This window comes from Mobula birostris, chromosome 4 (assembly GCF_030028105.1).
Source record: "Mobula birostris isolate sMobBir1 chromosome 4, sMobBir1.hap1, whole genome shotgun sequence".
NCBI classification, from domain to species: domain Eukaryota; kingdom Metazoa; phylum Chordata; class Chondrichthyes; order Myliobatiformes; family Myliobatidae; genus Mobula; species Mobula birostris.
The window spans coordinates 160449883-160469475 of record NC_092373.1 but is presented as its reverse complement, the minus strand read 5'-3'; the positions used below and the strand labels follow the sequence as shown (position 1 = coordinate 160469475).

Below are 19593 nucleotides of genomic sequence, written 5' to 3'. Positions count from 1 at the left end.
TGTTTGGCACAGCTTTGTGGGTTGAAGGGCCTGTGTTGTGCTGTAGGTTTTCTGTGTTTCTATTTCTAACTCTGTTTCATTGTAACATTCAAGGTGACTGTTGATACCTTCAAATTCTTTGTCGTTCTTATCTCTTTGAAATTGTTTCATTTTCACTCCTGGCCATTTCCGGTGTTCTCAAAGTTGACTGCTTGAAACCACTGTGATGGTATTGGGTTTGCTGACCAGAGTTCTAAACTCAAACAAAGACTTTAAGGCCTATTGGATATAAATACCATGAATACACTCACAAAAGGGAGATTGTACTGTAACTAACCAATCTTCAAAGACTTGCTTACTTCCCTGTTTAATTCTCCATAGCGAGTATAGCTGCCAATATCCACTATTCGGGTGGTGGGTCCCCTCTCCCTACCAAAAGAGAACATATTTCGAGCTAACAAAGTTTAAAACACAGTTCATATATTTTCAGTGATACATATTGAATGTTATAGAGTGCTTTTTTTTAAACTTGAAGCTGATTACTGCTTTCCATTTACATTTTAAGAACTGAAGACTGACTTACTTTTACTACCCAAAGTTAAATTGTTAGTTGGAAGTTTAATGATCTTGCAAGTGGCAGTGGCAAGATCATTAAACTTCCATCTATCACATCAGTGAGCAAAACGGGTCTAAATTGTCTTGCTGCTTATTTTTTTTCCCCCCATCTATCAGAGACAAAAAAGAAATCACTGCATTTGAACACAAACACACGCAACTGATGCCATTTTAAAACTGTTCGCTGTAAGCAGGGTGTGGTTTCTAACAGTCAGAACACATGCCCATGACTGATGCTAGCTAGAAACTGTCGACAACAGTCTCTTGTCCCAGTTAAGTGGCATAGTGCCCCAAATAAACGAAGGGAGTCCCAGCTATTGTTTTTTTTTTGTTCTTTCAGAGTCATCCCAAAAAAGCAGCTGCCCCAATTAACTAAAATTCACTGCTGTTGCAGTTAGAGAGGGTGCAGTGCAGGTAGTTAATACAGTGCCAAAGCCATGACAAGGTAGATTGTGAGGTGAAGACACCAGCTTATTGTACCAGGGAACTAGTCCATAGCAGAATAAAAGCTTCCTTAAGCCTGGTGGTACATACTTTCAGGCAGTTGTACTTCTGCCCAGTGGGGGTGAAAGGCGAATGTCTCTGGTGAAAAGAGACCAAGATAATCAGAGGAAGTGGATCACTCAGAGCTTCCTATCAATATTCACTGCTGCCGTGTATCTTCTATTTTAAACTGTGTGATGCCACTCTTGGGCATGCTGAAACACTAAGCACATTGTAGTATACCCTATGCAGAATATTGGCACACTAAGTGTGCTGATACACCCATTCAACTTGCAGCCTGCATTAGGCTGTTACTATTTATTTGGGAGGGGAAGCACTATTGAAAGGCATCAATGCAAGTTTCTGCAGAGATCTCTAATTAGGAAGGTGAACTGCTTTCTTTCAGATATTAAAATGGTGTTCTGTCTTCCTCTATATGCAGAGAGCGGGAAGTCGGTCAGCTGGCTGCTGGCAGCAGATAATGATGTGTGGGTCTGGGTGATGGGTGAAGGTCCAGGAGACAAACCCTACGATCAAATTTGTGATGAAATAATTGCAGAGCGAGCAAGACTGCAGGCTCAAAAGGAAGCGGGGGAACTAAGGTATGGCATAGTTTCTCTGTTTAAACCTTGTTCAGTTTTGCCATTATTAGTTGTAGCTTACTGTGATTGAATATGAAAATTAATCTGCAGTTTATAAAGAAAAGTCTGACTAACCTATTCTCAAAAGGCAAACAATTGTAGAGTATGAGCTAGCATGTGGGTATTGAGACTCTTCCCAAGCAGATAATGATTGTAGCCTTGATGGTAACCTTTGCGTGCTAAGAAATTTAAATAGGAGATTAGCACAATTCCTGATTCACATTGGGTCAGAAGTGCCTCTATTGAAAGTGTTAGCAAACAGTCTGCTAAAAGGTATTTTTAAGGAATACGTGGGGGTGACTTCAATGGAGACAATTAACCCTATATGCAAGTTCAAATGGAGTAGTGATACATGCTTCACTAATCCTGTTGAGCTACAGAGAGAAGGAACACCTGACTGTGATGAGCATTGTGAACCAACCAATATAAAATGAAGAGAATATGGGGATACTTGGGGTCTCTTAAACACTTCTGGCTGTTATTGGCCACTGCAATTTTAATGGTGTGTGATGAAACCAAATAAAAAAAAATCAGATTAAATATCTCCATGTTTGTTTGGATGAAAAGCAGTACTATTGATTGTGCCATGTTTTATGAAGATCTTGACTACATCCAAGAAGCTTTCACCCGTCTTCTGTGAATTCAAAATAAAGCTCTGGGTGAACAAGGGCCCTGCTGAAGGTGTTTGTAGTGTTGACCTGGTGATGTTACTTGGAGATGGAAGTCAATCCTGGAGCCACTGAACTCAAGTATTAATATGAAACCAATCCAGCATTTTAATTTAATGATGGGTATTATGGTGGCTGACTCCTGATTCAATTCTGTTTAACTGGTGTTCAGTGCTGTGGTGGCAATTACTGGGAAACTGCCAAATAGCCTATTCATTTCCATGGTGTTCATGTCACTGGAATGCCAGTATTTATGGTCTGTCCCTTTACTGCACTCAAACAGAATAGGTTGATTGGCCTTTTCAAAGAACAGGTGAGAATCAAAACTCTATTGCTGTGGCCGAAGTCACATATTAGCCAGATCAAATAATGGCTCCAGATTTCTATCTAGTATTAGGGATTCAATTATTGTTTTTGATGACAATTTTCAGGCTTCAAGCAACCATTACCAACACTGGCTTTTTATTGTACATTTATCATTAACAGAATTTGCATGCCCCAGTTGCCATGGGAAGGTTTGAGTTGGAGTCTTGGGATTTAGTCCAAGCTACTGAACCGCAAGCAGCATTTATTCTCATTTATAAGTTCTGTGACCTGATTTTTGGCTTTAGTAAATTTTCTGCCTCTAGATTTGAATCCAATTTCAAACTGTCTGAGCGAGTGGAGAACAGAACTTTGGCTTTTAACATTAGATTGACACCCACAGTGGGATATTTATTTTTGATGGATTATGGGTAGGGATCAGGTGTCCACCTCATACTGTTGGGTTCTGGGATGGCTTGATTCTTCCCTTCTATCAGTTAATTAGCTCAATTTTTACCACTTAACACTTTTCACTAAGCAACAAGAGCCTGCAGAATGTAACTTCAACTTTTCTATTTTACTTTTGCAGTAATAAATTAACATTAACAATGTTACAATCAACTAGATTGTACTATTGTGGGAGATACCAAAATATGAAATAATTGAGTTGAAAACTAGTTATGCAACAGGTTTTTGCTCAAATAACTTTGAATTGGAAATCTTAGCTGCTACCCACAGATAAGTGTTTCATTTTTGGGTAAATACTTAATTTGGAAGTTTGGTTGATTGCCAAGCTTGGCAAAATGTTTGCAAGTGGCTCGGCTCTAAATGCTGATTTATACTTGTGCGTCAAATGTACGCTGAAGGGTACGCTGCTATGCCGTACCTATGCTGTACTCTATGCCAACCCTACGCCGTAGCCTAACGCACACCTCTCCCAAAATGTAACTATGTGTTGCAGCGTCGCAGACCGCAACAACTGTGATTGGTCCACTTGGTAGCATCGCATTTCCTCCTACGCTGCAATAGCTTGCCATTGGGTGACTGAAGGGCAGGGAAGGAACTCTGGCTGCAATGCTTTCCATAAAGCTTTACAGACCTCTGAAATTATGGAGGGCCCTGTGCTTGATGCCAGTTTGTAGCTAGCTGCTACAGCCTGTTGACTTCCACCTGAAGCTAAAACTGGAATGGTGATTGCCAGTCTCTGAGTATACTGTGCGTACACTGATGCGAAATAAATGGTTGGAGATGATGAACCAAATAGTCAAATCTACCTGCCAATATCTGAAAATATTTGAAATGCATTTCCTTGTCCATGTCTCTCAGTGGCTGGACATGCACAGAAAATTCACCCTCCTTCAGTTTCAGTTGCCAGTGTTTGAAGTTCAAGTTTCTTCGTGTTGAGTTTCAACATGAAGAAACTCAACACAGTGGCATAGAAACCCCACCGCCAACTAGCATTTTGGTGGTGAATTACAGAGCGATGCAGACACACCAAGGCACAAGTATAAATGCTCACAATGGTGTAGCCCACTTGTGTAGGCTACTATGCAGAAGTATAAATCACCCTTAACTGAGAAGCTATCATCACTGCGCAGATGAGGGTGTTGTCTCCTCAGAATGCCGGCTGTGGGGTCTGAAGGTTCAAAGCATAGTGAACAGTTTAGCAGTAGAAGATTCTGAATGGCTAGCTTTGAGTGAGATCCATTGGAACTGTTTGCTTTGCTGTTCATATCCTGAGATTACCGGCGATTCATTGTTAGTTGACATTATCGTTTCTCTTTTCTCCATAATGGACCAGATCTGTGTCAATGTTTGATGGATACATCTGTGGAGAACCATGTTTCGGGAAATTCTTCTTGTTCTTGAGTCTAGACTCTGGCTGTCATCTAGTTGAAATGGTGTCCTTTGTCTTCATGAGCTGATACTACCGAGGGTGGGTTGTGCCTTTTGCTCACTGGCTGATGCTTGTGTAGTCAGGTCGATAGTTTTCTTCTGGTTTGACCAACATAGTACTTATCGTAGTCACCACACTGGATTTTGTAGATAACATTTGTTCTTTCAGTCACATTTTGTTGCGCTTTGGGTTTTGATGGATTCCTCCTCAAAGTTGCGGTTGGTTTGTGAGCAACTGTGATGTTGTGTTGTTGAAGTAGTCTTGTGGTCATTTCTGAGATGTCCTTTTTGTATGGCCATGCAACTCATTTATTCGTTGTTCATAGAGATTTGGATTTCTGACCTTGAGGTACGTTTTGGATGAAGCTTCTTGGATATCTATTCTATTGAAAGGTGCTTTTCTTCCAGTTTTGTGTCTGTGGTGTTGAAAGGGGATTCAATCCTCTTGAATAAGTTATTCACACAGCTTTGTGTGTGACACTTTTGGTGATTGCTATTGAAGTTCAGAATTTGATCAGTATATGTTACTTTCCTGTAGAGTGATGCCAGTAATTGATCAACAGTAGTTCTTTTGATAGGATCATTCAAAAATGCAACCTGCCTTTCCTTTTCAATTTCCATTGTGAATTTGATGTCATTCAAGACATTATTTAGCAGTTGATGTGTTCTTTGTGCGTCATTTTCCTTGATAATCACAAGGTGCCATTCACATAGCACACCCAAAGTTTAGGTTTGATTTCTGGTATCATTGCATTTTCTAATTTCCACATTATGACTTCCACAAATAGGCCAGAGACAGGAAATGCCACGGGTGCACCTTTTCAAATGTTCATAAATTTCTCCACAAACTTGAAGTAGGTTGATCAGCACAGATCGAAGGCAGCAAGTGTGAACTTTCATGAGTGTCCTGCTTATTGTTCTCCATTCAATAGTTCTGCAACTGTTTCTTGTGCAGATTTCAATTTGACAGACGCATGCAGTGACATGACATTGAAGAAAACCATTATCTCATCATTTTCAGTTCTAATGTTCTTGAGTTTCTCCAGGAATTTTTGAGCGTTGTTGATTGAGTATTGGAATCTAGCAGCCAAACGTTTTGGGCGTCCCCACTATTTCAACTGAATGACAGCCAGAGTCTAAACTCAAGCAAGACAAGAAATTCTTGCTCTTTTCTTGTAAGAGAGGTTCTCTACGGAAGGATCCATCAACAAATATCTACATGGATCCAATGTATGAACCCTTATAGAGAAACAACGACGTCAGCAGTCAATGAATTGCCAGTAATCTCGGGATATGGACAGCGAAGCAACCAGTTCCGACAGACCTCCCTAAAAGCTAGTCAATCAGAATCTTCCTTTGCTAAACAGTTCACTTGTTTTGAACCAGTTAACCAGAACATGATATCGAATCTATATACATTCGGACCCCGGAGGAGTATATAAGCCAGCATTCTGAGGAGACAACCCCTGCAACTGCACACTGGTGGCTTTTTGATTTGGAGACGAAACATCTGCAAACATTTTGCTAAGTTCGGCAATCAATCAAACTTCCAAATAGCCATTTCAAGCTACCAATGCTCTGTAATATTTAAATACTTGATCTCTGAATATTGGAAAACCAAGATAACAAAAAGAACTCGGCTGGCATATGAACCAGGTTCCATCATAACTTTTTTTTTAACGTCCCTGCCATTCCATTGCATTTTCAGATGCCGAATAATCTGAACGTTTTCTATTTTGGCAAAATAATGTCCATTAATCTTTTAAAATCTCAGTTAATCTTTTTAGTTATCAACATTAAAACATTTTTTGAAATTGCTTGATTTATTTTTTTGAGGGAAAACCGAAAACCCCTTTCCATTGTGCATTGTGACCATTTACTTTAAACACTTTAATTGAATGTGGTTTGTCATCCTTGAAGCCTGTGGAATCACAAATTGTAATAAAGAGTGTCACCTTGAATCAGCTGCCAGGAAGCTTGCCTATTGATGCAATGAAAGGTCTAGATTGATTTGACTCTGCAGTTTCATTGCTGCTATTGACTTTGGCATAGTCATCAATGGAAGGTGAGCAGAGTCCAAGGAACCAAAACCCCCTATGTCACAATTCTGTTTATTGTATCAGGATGTCCCATGCTCTGCCAGTGGGTATCCACACCATTTCAACAGATGGATTTTGTGTGTTAGATTGACCATGTGAAGAAGACTTGTCGAATCAACAGACCTGACTCCATTTAAAAAAGAAATGTCTGAGCTGCCTGCGAAGGAGGATGGAATACGGACCAGGGAAGGAGGATGGAATACAGACTGCAGCTAAGGAGGCTGAAGAAGGAGGGTTGCCTTTCTGATAGATTTGAAGATCTTAGCTGTAATAGATTAGTGGAACTCTGGCCACATTTTCTAGCTTGCTGAAACTGGCATTTGAGTATTTGGGCCATTACAGCAGAAGAGGTGGTTATTTGAGCCATGTTTTCCAGTCTGCTCTCAGCAGTCATCCCATCAGTCCTATTTCACCCTCCCATTATTTTCTTTTACCTTGCGACTCTTTCCCTCTCAAGTACCCAGGAACTCCCATTTGATTCTGTTACCCTTTGCCTACCGCAAAAACAACAACATTCACAAATATCATGAAATTTGTTGTCTTTTGGCAGCAGTACAATGCAATACATTTAAAAATACAGTCTATTGCAACAAGAAATCTCTATAAAAATGTTAAATAAGTAGCACAAACAATACTGCAAACATATTTCTAGGATGTGGGAGGAAATGAGAGCATCATAGGAGTTAGTCTAAACTCCACACAGAGCACTTGAGGTCAGGATCAAACCTTAGTCCCTGGAGCTGATATAGTAATACTGACTGTTGTGTATTTGTACTGCTGTTATTGGGTTTTTAAACTTCCAAGTAAAGAGATAACTTCCAGTCCTGTTTGAATGTTGATAACTGAACATGTTAAATTATTTACTCTCTTAATCTTCCCCAGCCCAAAGCTTTCAGTTCTGTAGGTAGCTCATGAAGTAATTGGGTGTTGATAGAGGTTTGCATTGTGGTCCCAATAATTTAGTGAATAATCTGTGCAGCCACATTTGTGTCTCTGCTTTTGATAAAGATCTTTGTTGGGCAGGAAAGAGAAAGAAAAGGAATTGGTCCGAAGATTCTCAGGCTCATTTAAATTGGGGGAGAAAACTATTAAACCTGCCTCAACACAGAAAGAAGTCAAGATGAAGTTGGAGGTTGAGGCTACCAAAGCAGCTGCTGAACATGAACGAATCCAAATGGAACTTAAGGTAAGATGGATTTCTTTCTTCTGTGCCTGGTTTTCTCCTCTTTCCATATCCAGACAGCCCACCTCTCCCAGAAGTTCCAGGAGTCTCCTGCATATTAATGGTGGCTCCCTAGTGCCCACAAATTATATACAATATCCCGGAAATCAATTTTTTTTTTTGAGAGCGAGAGCGACCACGAGAGAGGGAGAGCAAGAGAGAGCGTGCCATGGGAGAGTGTTCCAAAAAATATATAAAACGTACGTCACCCCAGACTACCCTAAAGTGTACCCTTGCCTAATAGGGGTCAAAAATAATGAGTGTTGCTCGCTGCATTGTTTGCAACAGTGACTTTTCTATTGCCCATGGTGGGTTAAGACTGTAAAAGACATGATGAGGTGAGTTTAACAGGTGTCATTTGTCCATTAGCATAGCTAACGTTATTTAAACTAGCTGGCTAGCTGCTAAGGAGCTACTCTATTGCAGACATCCCACCTCTCCTGGAAGTTTCAGGAGTCTCCCGCAAATTGATGGTGCTACCTCCCTGAAATGAGTTTTTGCAGGTTGGGATGTCTGCCATATCCTCCACCTGGACACGATTCCTATGAACGTAGTGTTCTACATGGCCATTGTGGAGATATGAATACAGGAGTTGGGTATAAAATAGCTACAGGGATATCACCACTTTTCATGACTTTTCCATCTGCCATGTAAAGCTCAGAAGCAGGTAGATATTAGGTGGCTTTCAGAAGCCAGAGAACCTTATGTTGTGATTAGAATAGCGTACTGTACTCCAGTTAATTGCTTTTGCTTTATGAAACAATTGGGTAGGCAATCTGCTGGGGAATCTCGCTAGGTCAAGCAACATCTGTCAACAATTCTTACCCCTCCTGCCAACAGCCCCCTCCACCAAGATGTTGTTGAAGTGGCTGAATAGGTTGTATACTGCTCTGGATTCCAAAATTTGCAATCTCTTGCTACAATGTTGAATACAGTTGTTCACGAACCTTCTCACTCTTGTATTCTCTGCCCTGCCTTACTGAGTCTTTGGTATTAGTCCTCTATGCTGTCTTATCCATTTGATCTACTGGTGCTGCCACCTTCGGGGATCAAGGGGACAAACAGAGGTCCTTTGGTATACTTCAGTATTCCCGCTAGACATTGTGTCTGTCCTTGGCTGTATTATCTCCCAAAATTCATCCTTTCACACTTAAAGTGTCATTGCCCTACCCATCTTTCTGATTGAACAACATCTGGTAGCCCTTTTCACTATTAACTGTATCACCAATTTTCAAGCCATCTGCAAATGTATTGAATGATTTTGGATATAAATGCAGTTGGTTTATTCTTGTCATGAGAGAATCATTTTCCACAGTAACATTTTGGTAGAGTGTAACCTTCATTTTGCATGTCATCCATACAGATTATTTCATAACTGTTTCCTGTGGCAGAGAATTCCACAGATTCACCACTCTCTGTGTGAAGAAGTTTTTCCTAATCTCGGTCCTAAAAGGCTTCCCCTCTATCCTCAAACTGTGACCCCTCGTTCTGGACTTCCCCAACATCGGGAACAATCTTCCTGCATCTAGCCTGTCCAATCCCCTTAGGATCTTATACGTTTCAATCAGATCCCCCCTCAATCTTCTAAATTCCAACGAGTACAAGCCCAGTTCATCCAGTCTCTCTTCATATGAAAGTCCTGCCATCCCAGGAATCAATCTGGTGAACCTTCTTTGTACTCCCTCTATGGCAAGGATGTCTTTCCTCAGATTAGGGGACTAAGACTGCACACAGTACTCCAGGTGTGGTCTCACCAAGGCCTTGTACAACTGCAGTAGTACCTCCCTGCTCCTGTACTCAAATCCTCTCGCTATAAATGCCAGCATACCATTCGCCTTTTTCACCGCCTGCTGTACCTGCATGCCCACTTTCAATGACTGGTGTATAATGACACCCAGGTCACGTTGCACCTCCCCTTTTCCTAATCGGCCACCATTCAGATAATAATCTGTTTTCCTATTTTTGCCACCAAAGTGGATAACTTCACATTTATCCACATTAAATTGCATCTGCCATGAATTTGCCCACTCACCCAACCTATCCAAGTCACCCTGCAACCTCTTAGCATCCTCCTCACAGCTAATACTGCCACCCAGCTTCGTGTCATCCGTAAACTTGGAGATGCTGCATTTAATTCCCTCATCCAAGTCATTAATATATATTGTAAACAACTGGGGTCCCAGCACTGAGCCTTGCGATACCCCACTAGTCACCGCCTGCCATTCTGAAAAGGTCCCGTTAATTCCCACTCTTTGCTTCCTGTCTGCTAACCAACTCTCCACCCACACCAATACCTTACCCCCAATACCGTATGCTTTAAGTTTGCACACTAATCTCCTGTTGGATGATCAGCCATGATCATAATAAATGGCGGTGCAGGCTCGAAGGGCCGAATGGCCTACACCTGCACCTATTTTCTATGTTTCTATCACGTCAGTACGTTGATGTAGTACAAGGGAAACTCCATAACAAAATGTGGAACATAGTGTTAATTACAGAGAGTGCAGTGCAGGCAAACAGTAAGGTGGAAGGGCACAACAAGAGAGAGTGATGACGAGTCCTTCTTACCGTGCAATAAATCTGCATAATGGCTTCAATCCCACTGTTATAGGATTGTCCTTAAGCCTGGTGGTATGTCAGTGAATCCTGCTTTTGTATCTTCTGCCTGATGGCAGTTGAGAAGAGAATGTCTAGGGTAGGATGGAGCTTTGGTGTAATGTCCCAATACAGATTCCTGTGGTATACGTCTGGTCACAGGCTTTCAATTTTTAAAAAAAACAACCCTCTGCTCTTCTTTATTCCTGCCATTTTCAGTATTAGCCATTTCCTTACTTTTTTTTTAATCCAGCTCTTGGATTGGTGCCTTTTCCTTTTACTTTCAAGACTGCTGCTTGCCTTGAATTCTTCTCGGTTGTTCTGATCAAGGTTGCTTATAGGTGCACATAAGTTAAAAATTCATCTCAACCTTCTAATTCCAAATTGTTCTGTTCAAATCTCCATGCAAGGTCCATCTCACAACGCATTGACTGCAGAGGCCACAGTCTCTGCTATGACGTTGGGTGCTGGGGGGGTGGGGAGCGCGAGGAAGAATTGTGGTGTCTATGCTTTTGGGTTACTTGTATGGTCTCCAGTTAGTCTCAAGGGATGAATTGTGAGGGTCTCCAAATGGTTGTCTAGAGTGAAAGATTACAATATCAACCTTGCATGTATTCATTCCTGACGAATAAACCTATAGAGAAATTAAGGATTTTGGGGAAAATGGAGCTGGGGTGACAAAATCGCAGTGCATCCCTGATGATTCATAGCGTGCTGCCTGCTCGTGCCTGTATATTTCTGTGGAGCTTTGTCATGAAGCCGCACACTCTGTTGTATCAGAAGCAATAGCTTGCAATCCACTGATAAAAAGCTTTTTTGTTTAAGGCCTTGTTCTCTGAGGAGATCGCAAGCCCCCTTTTGTTTGATTAACTGGTTCAGAACTACCTTTTTTTGCTTATCTGAACACAAACAAGTAGTTGAACTTTCAGCAGGTCAAGAAAGCTTTTTTTGTCAGACTGAAAGCTCAGGTTATCACTACACTTGATTCCTCAACTAAGCTGGAGGAAACAAAAGACGTAAAGGGTTCCTTTGTTAATCAAGTTAATAATGAAACAATGTAACCAATAAGAATGTAAATTGAAGACGTATATGTAAGCAGGTTGGTCATAGAATAGCTAACTCCATTGAGTACACTGGTCGATTTACTGAAACATTTAAATCTTAATATGACTTCCAATCAGACAACCCACCCTGCAAAAAATCATTTCAGGGAGGTAGCACCATCAATTTGCGGGAGACTCCCGGAACTTCCGGGAGAGGTGGGATGCCTGCAATAGAGTAGCTCCTTAGCAGCTAGCCAGCCAGTTTAAATAACGTTAGCTATGCTAATGGACGAATGACACCTGTTAAACTCATCTCAACATGTCTTTTACAGTCTTAACCCAACATGGGCAATAGAAAAGTCACTGTTGCAAACAACGCAGCGAGCAACACTGTCATTATTTTTGACCCCTATTAGGCAGGGGGACACAGGGGTAGTCTGGGGTGATGTATGTTTTATATTTTTTTTGGAACACTCTGCCAGGGCGTGCTTGCTCTCTCGTGGTCACTCTCGCTTGCGCTTTTGCTGTCTCTCGTGGTTGCTCTTGTGCTGTCTCTTGCTTTCTCTCTCTCGAGCTCACTCTCTCGCTGTCAAAAAAAATTGATTTCCGTGATATTGTATATAATTTGCGGGCATCAGGGAGCCACTATTAATATGCGGGAGACTCCCGGAACTTCCGGGAGAGGTGGGATGTCTGCTTCCAATGGACTAATTGCCCTATGTTTTCTATTGCCTCTTATTTTCCCTCTGAAAATAAGCTCTCTCCAAATTAACTGGGATGATTTAAGATGAGGGCAAGTTTAAAGGAAGAGGTTCAAAAGAGAAGTTGGGGTTTGAGTTTTTCCACCCAGAGAGTGATTGGGATCTAGAATTAACTCCCTGAAGAGGTGGTGACAGCAGGTAAGGTGCGTCTGGATTAGTACTTGGATTGGCCAAAACATAGACTACAGATGCAATGCAGGTAAATGGGATTTGTGTAGATGGGCACAACAGGTGGCGTGGATATGGTGGCTGAAGAGCCTAATTCTGTTAGTTATCCTTAAAAGGATACTTTAAAAGTCAGTGTTAATATCTGCATTCCCATTCACATGTTAATAATGAAGACAAAATAGAAGGCAGGTGCTGGAATCTAGAAGAAAAACAGAACTGGGAGAATTTGGCAGGTCAAGCACCCTCCGGAGATGAAACATGCAGATTGGCACTGTGGGTTGAGATCCTGCACCTGGACTGAGAATAAGAAAGATGCTACTATAAACAAGTGTGTGGTGGGGCATAGAAGGGCAAGGGTAAGATATCCTCTATCACGCCATCCAAATTGCACTGCAGCATGGTGGTTACTTTTCCTGTACCTTCAGTCCTGATGCAAGGTCTTGACTAGAAAGGTTGACGGGCACCTTTTGTGTTCACAGATGCCAATGGACCTGTTGAGCTCTTCCAGATCTATTTCTGTTTGAGAGTAACAATATATGTCGCACATACTGTTGAGTGTGTGTGTCCGTCCGTCCAAATTGAGGCAAGGTGAACATTTTCTAACCTGAGCACATTGTTGAGTGGCACTAGTTTAAAGCTCTGCACTGGAGGGGAAATTGCATAAATTCTATGGAAATCTTAATTAAGATTTGACCTGTGATTCAGTACTCTTGGGAATTCATGAATCACTGTTTGCATTACTTGTTTCCAGTATTTCTGCATAGCCTGGTAATAAAAAAGAATGTTATCCCCATTAGTTGCCAGACTTGGTTTAATTTTTATTGTGCAAATAAATAGTCTTGAAGCAATTGAGGTAACTAACAAGTCGAAAATCGAGAAAGCCTCTACACCTTGAATGATTGTCATGCATAATCTGCTTGATGTCCCAACTTTCAAAATAGTTTCAAAAAACTTACTATAAAGAACACTAAACTGTAAACATCAAATCAATATTTGGTACGAGCACCCTTTGTCTTATAACTGGTATGATTTCTCTTGTCATGCACTTTTGTAAGAAAATCAACTGGTAGGTTGTTTTGGCTTTGTTTCCACTTTGGAGGAATGGCTTATTAGCAGCAACTCTTCCATGAAGACCACAAGACTTCTCCAGACTTGGAGGGGTGTACTTGGGTTCCAGTGATTTCTGTGAGTTCGGAGCTGATAGCAGTGCTGGATTTCTTGCGATTTAGAAGGGTTGTCATTTTGATTTATCTCTCATCTGCTGCACTCAGTTTCCATGGCCAGCTACTGCTTTTCTGGTCAGTTTCTTTGTGCTTCAGAAGAGCTTGGACAACACATCTCGGAGGTCCTATCTGCTGTGAAATTTTTGCTTGGTAGAGGCCTTGCTGGTGCAGGATGACCACCTTGTGTCTTGTTGGTCTGCTCACTCTTGCCATGGTGTAAGAATTGATGTTGAGAAGTTTAAACTGTCACATCTGCCACACCCTCACCTTTTAGTTTGGTTATCCTTCACAGCTTGTTTTCTTCTACGCTCATTTCTGTTTCAGTTAATCTGTTTAGTTCATTCAACTCATCAGTAGCACCTGGTTTCAATCATGCACTGGGCTATATACCTACAAGGTAATGAAGTTTTTATTTGAAAGTAGTCCTTTACCTTTTAATGAAATACAAAAGTTTCTTTAACATTAAATTTTTTGCTAAATGAATGTTTGGCAATCTAAAATTTGCTCGTTTCTACTGGCACTAATGCAGAAGACAAAAACAAACATCTAAAACATATGAATAAAAATCAAGGGTGCCTAAGGCTTTTGCACAGTACTGTCTGCATACTGGAGAGTGAGCAGATTGCAGCACAGGAGAATGAAGGATGATTACAGTGGTGTGGTGGTTAGCACAGCACTTTACAGTACCAGTGATCTGTGTTCAATTACCACCACTGTCTGTAAGGTGTGTTCTCCCTGTGACCATGTGATTTCCTCCCACAGTCCAAAGACCCACTGATTCTTATGGGATGGATAGCCAGAGAGAGAGAGAGAGAGAGGCTAATTGGTCATTGTAAATTGTCCCGTGATTAGGCTCGGATTAAATTGGAAAATTGCTGGGTGGCAGGGCTTGAAGGACCAAAAGGGCCAATCCTGCACTGTATCTCAATAAAAATATTGTAGAGGTGTATAAAGTTATGAGGAGTATAGGGTCAATGTGCACAATCCTTTTCCCAGGATTAGGGAATTAAGAACTAGAGGGCATAGATTTAAGGTGAGAGTGGAGAGATTTAATAGGAACCTAAGAGGCAACATTTTTATGCAGATTGTGGTCAGTATATGAGCTGCCAGAAGAGATGATTGAGATCGGTACACTAACAACAACTAAAAGGAATTTGGACAGGTATATGGATGGGAAAGGTTTACAAGGATATGAGCAAAACGTGGGCAAATGGCACTAACTCAGTGGGAATCTTGGTTGGCATCAACTGTTTGGGCCGAAGGCCTGTTTAATGCCGAAGGACTCTGACTTTAATTCTATACCCACAAAGCAAAAAGAAGAGGAGGAACGCAGGAAACAAGATGATGAGATCAGGCGTCTAGAAGAGGAGAGGACTCAGCAGTTGTACATTAACCTGAAGGAGGCCCAGGAAATGGTACAAAGAAATGAAAAAGAAGATCCAGTATGGCGTGAGAGCCGTGAGTACAAGTTTCTTGTAAAGGTCATTCAGGATGTGTGAGCCAACTCCATAAGTATTTAAATTTGACCATCTTGGGCCTAGTTAACATGTTTAACCTATTCTATATGGCTTTGAGTGAATATGGGAAAGTGATTTATTGGGGCCTTGCTTACCCTAGATGCATGTTGGCTTTCAGATTTATTTTTTTTCCCCAGTATGTTTATCAGTGAAAGAAACCAAGTCTTCCAACTTCCTGAAAGGTAGTCAAGAAGGAATGTGATCAATGGGTACTGGAGACCACCTAGGTTCAACAAATGATGAGCCAAACTATGTGTGTGTGTGGCTTTGGACAAGCATGGAGCAAAATAAATGAAGCAGCAAATGATTTCATGTGGTTGTGAACAGTGCTATAAAATGGATGCCCCTAAGAAATTTGTAGCCAATGAAGTACTTTGAAAATGTAGTGGAAAGTATTTTTGTGAAAAAAAGACAAACATGAAATGATCTGACTTGCTGAAAGAATGGGGGACGGGGGGGGGAGCACTGGATCTTTGAAATCTGAAATGAAAACAAAAAGATGCTGGAAATGGTCAGCAGATTTGAAAGGGAAAAGTTGCTGGTTTGGGTCAGATAAAGGTCTGCCAATCATCAGGATTTCCAAAGGGTCTGAAAATGAATTTATTGTGTTGACAGGACACCGGGGTAATGTTCGTGAAACTATAGTACTCATTTTCTGTAAACTGTTAAAATCCTTCCTCCAGCCACAGCTTAGTTTTATTTTTAAAAGAATGGTATAAACACATTAGTAGTGAGAAATTCTATCTGTTTGTTAAAGCTGTTGCTGGGGGAATTTGAGTCTTAGTGTAAATTTGCTAATTAAAAATAATTCTCCAAGAGATTTGACTTCAGATTCTGACTGGCTCTGAGCTTAAGAATCTTGAACTGCACTGACATCGACCACCTAGCTGCTTCATTAATTGGAGCCTCCCTGTAGCTGGTTTCCTAACTGCAGTCTACCTGTCCTAGGGGAAAACAAACTTCATTAGATTGCTCTCTGCAAAACAAGGAGCAAACTTGTGAGGGTTGTCCTTGTCTCCTATTGGTTGGAAAAAAGTGACTCTTCTGATTCAAGTGTGAATGTTTAAGGCAAGAATAAAGGCAATACAGTGGAAACGTGTGGGTTTATAAACAAAGGGCTGAAAATATACTGAATGCAATGTTCAAAGAGCAGTTTAAATTATCTATATGTGATAGACATGCTGTTGTGTATAGGTAGAGTGGTGCTAATAACAGCTTGGGGTGTCAGAGTTCACTGTTTCATTCTGGCAGCTCTGTAAAGAGTCTGTTTGTCCTTGCTGTGCAATGTGTGGGTTTTCCCCAGGTGCTCTGATTTCCTCCCACAGTCCAAAGACATGCTGGGTAGGTTAATTGGTCATTATGAATTGTCCTGTGATTAGGTTAGAGTTAAATCAAGGTTGCTGGGTAGCTGGAAAGACCTACCTGCACTGAATCTGTTTTATATTTAAAAAATGCTGGCAATCTTGACCAACACAAACAAAGTACCAGAATAACTCAGCAAACCAGGCAGGAGTTGTAGAGGGGAATAATCAGTCAATGTTTCAGGTCAAGACTCTTTGGGACACTGAAGGATCATATAACAAGAGAAGAGAGCAAGCTAGCTGGATCTGACTTGCTTACTGCAGCAGTAACCTACATTATTTTTGTATATAGTAACAGAACATCCCATTCTAATTGACAGGTTAATGCAACTATAGTGTGAGCTCATCTGTATTACTTCCTCCTCTATGTAAAAGGAAGTTATGATCCTTTGCGTATACAAAATAATGCCGTCTTCCTGCATTCCTGAAATTACTAGGTTTTACATAGAAATTTGTACTGCTATTGTGATTTCAGGTTTAATCTGTCATAATGTGATGTGTACAATGAAATCTAGATAGTCACTGGATGCCTGATTGCTGAACTGAGATATTATTTACATTTGCCTCTTGTCATGTGCAATTCTTGTATCCCAGTAAAGAATTTGGCCAGTGCAATCATATTAATGATTGACAAGACCCCCACTCTTTTGTTTCCTGGTGGAAATTTGGCCACATACACAGCTGGAACTTATTCAGCAAGATCTGCTAAGTGTATGGCTGGATGGGCATTCATCCTTGTTAAGTTGGGACAATTATGTTCTACGGGGAAGGAGTGCAAGTCTTATGCTGAATGATCCATTTAGTCCAATATCTTCTGCATATTGGCAACTTATTTTTGAGGATCATCGAGAGGGCTAGGCCATTAGGTAGACCTTAGTTATTTTGAACAACTGAATTCACCAAACTTTGGGCTTCATGGTGACCAGTCAGTGGGTGTGTCTAATAGACAAAATCAAAGTTTGCCATTTTGATTTCCGCTACAGGAGTGAGTGTTATCATGAAATTTCTTGTTGGAAGTGCAACTACTGCTGTGAGGCTTTTTTTAAAAAAAAAAAAAAAAAAAAAAAAAATTCACGTTGTCCCTCTTTTTATTTGTGTTTTGATTTATTTATTTATTTTTAAATTTATAAGTGACGACATGTTTGATACTACGTGCTGAGTAGAGGTATTGTTTTGAATGCTGGGGGTGGGGCAAAGATTTTAGTGTCTGATGTTGCAGGCATCTGATGAAACTCTTGTGACAACTGAAACACAAACCCTTCTTCAACCACTCTCATTTCCTCCTTTCTCTGCCAGTAAGGAAATCCAAGGTAGCTGATGAGAGGCGAAGGTCAATAGCTAAGCAAGCACGTGATGATTATAAGCGGCACTCTCTGAAGGCGATCGAGAGGGGAAAGGTATCTGCAATTTCACAGAACTTTCAAAAGCTCCAGTCTCCAGTGAAGCCTCCCGTCCCTCCACGGAGATCTGCAGTCAATCGTAAGGACTGCAATGCAAAGTAAGCAATCTGTGAAGCATGATGGTAGTAGATATACCTCAACATCAGATATTTGGGGACAATATTGTAACTCGTACCTCTACCAGTTTAGTTTGCAACTGCAAACATGACTGCTCATTTTAATTCTTTTTATGTATTTGCATTTGGAAATTTGACAAGGATTTAAGTGTGTGAACTGTAGAACCAGTTTGTATTAGAATGCAGTCGTAATATTCTGTACTTTGTGCTGCATGTGGAAACCTTTTTTATATAATGTGACTGGCTCCTGAGGCAGCTTTTGTGACATTGATTTTCACGGTCTTTGAGAAACAAAACATGCACAGTCTTGATGGTTATGTTATCTTGTTACTCCTGGTTCTCAGCATTAGGATACTTGGTCTATATGTGGCTAGTATTCCAGTTGTTCGGTAAGGTGGGACATGCTGGTGAATCAGTGTTAGCCATGACAGCTGAAGGGAGCAGGTGTGGGAGCAACACCACCTGCCTTTACATGGTGTCTTCAACATGACGAAAAGCTCCGGACTCTATAAAATCCAGGCCAGCAAAAAAGATTTGAGGAAAACGGCAGAGAAGCTTGGGAAGGAATCTTTAGACCCGGGGTCTGGACAGTAGAAGTCGTGGCCAATGATAATGGGGTGATAACAATCGGAGTTTTGAAGGACTGAATGATATAGGAATGAAGAAAGCAACAAAGAGATTAGAGAAGGTTTCCAAAAATTAGTGATATTATAAAACTTGTTCCTCACCTGGGGATTTTAGATAAGATATAAACCCACTGAATGTATTTTTGTTTTTGCGTTAGATTCCTGGATGTAAAAGGAAAAAATAAGATGGGAGTGTGATGGATGGATGTAGGAGAAAGGGACTTTGTAGTATTTGTGACCAGACTTTTATCAGGACCAACCAGGTTTCACCCCTATTATCCGTAGGTTGATGCCTGAATAGACGTTAATCCAATATTCTGTTCAAACTCTGGAGATTTGATTACCAAGTTAATTTTCTTCCCCTTTTTGTTTGGCTTTACCTTGGCATGCATTTCCAAAAGCTGGAGGTCTGCTCCAAGATTCCTAACAATCCAGTCTCCTAGATGACTTGGAGTTATCCTGAAGTGCCTCTTTAAGGTTTGCCTGATGCCCCACTTTCCTGCAAGACAGGAATCTGTTCACTGGGGCACACTGGCATCACGTCCTCCAAACAGAACTGCACCTGTTTCTGGTAGCTTCAAAACTCTTCTTGTGCAAGTTGGAGTTCTGTAATGTATTCTGCAGAGTAGAGGGTGCTAAAGTGGATATTTGTGCATTGGGCTGGTTTCACAATGGTTAAAAGATATCCAGGAAGGAGAAGAAATGATCCCATTTTTCAAGAGATAATTGCAGATTTTCCCTGCACATTAAATCGGGGGCCCTACCCATATCAGGTGGCGAAGGGAAGCAGAGTTGCTTGAAAAGTAAATTGAGGTCTCTGCATTGTGTGCTTTGTAAAGACATCAAAAGGAAAAACGGTGAAATAAGGGCTGAATTC

The 19593-nt window shown here is 40.9% G+C and overlaps 1 protein-coding gene across 3 annotated transcripts in view; it reads left to right on the top strand.

Annotated features, from left to right (window-relative positions):
* Window positions 1-19593, top strand: part of sh2d4a (SH2 domain containing 4A) — a 57180-nt gene that overhangs the window by 27866 nt on the left and 9721 nt on the right. For 2 of the 3 annotated variants that reach the window (XM_072256348.1, XM_072256347.1), the window contains exons 3-6: window positions 1520-1679; window positions 7693-7870; window positions 15007-15154; window positions 17871-18072. In XM_072256348.1, coding sequence (XP_072112449.1) covers window positions 1520-1679; window positions 7693-7870; window positions 15007-15154; window positions 17871-18072 — 688 coding nt within the window. The remainder of the gene's footprint in view (window positions 1-1519; window positions 1680-7692; window positions 7871-15006; window positions 15155-17870; window positions 18073-19593) is intronic. The other variant, XM_072256349.1, reaches the window with a different exon arrangement.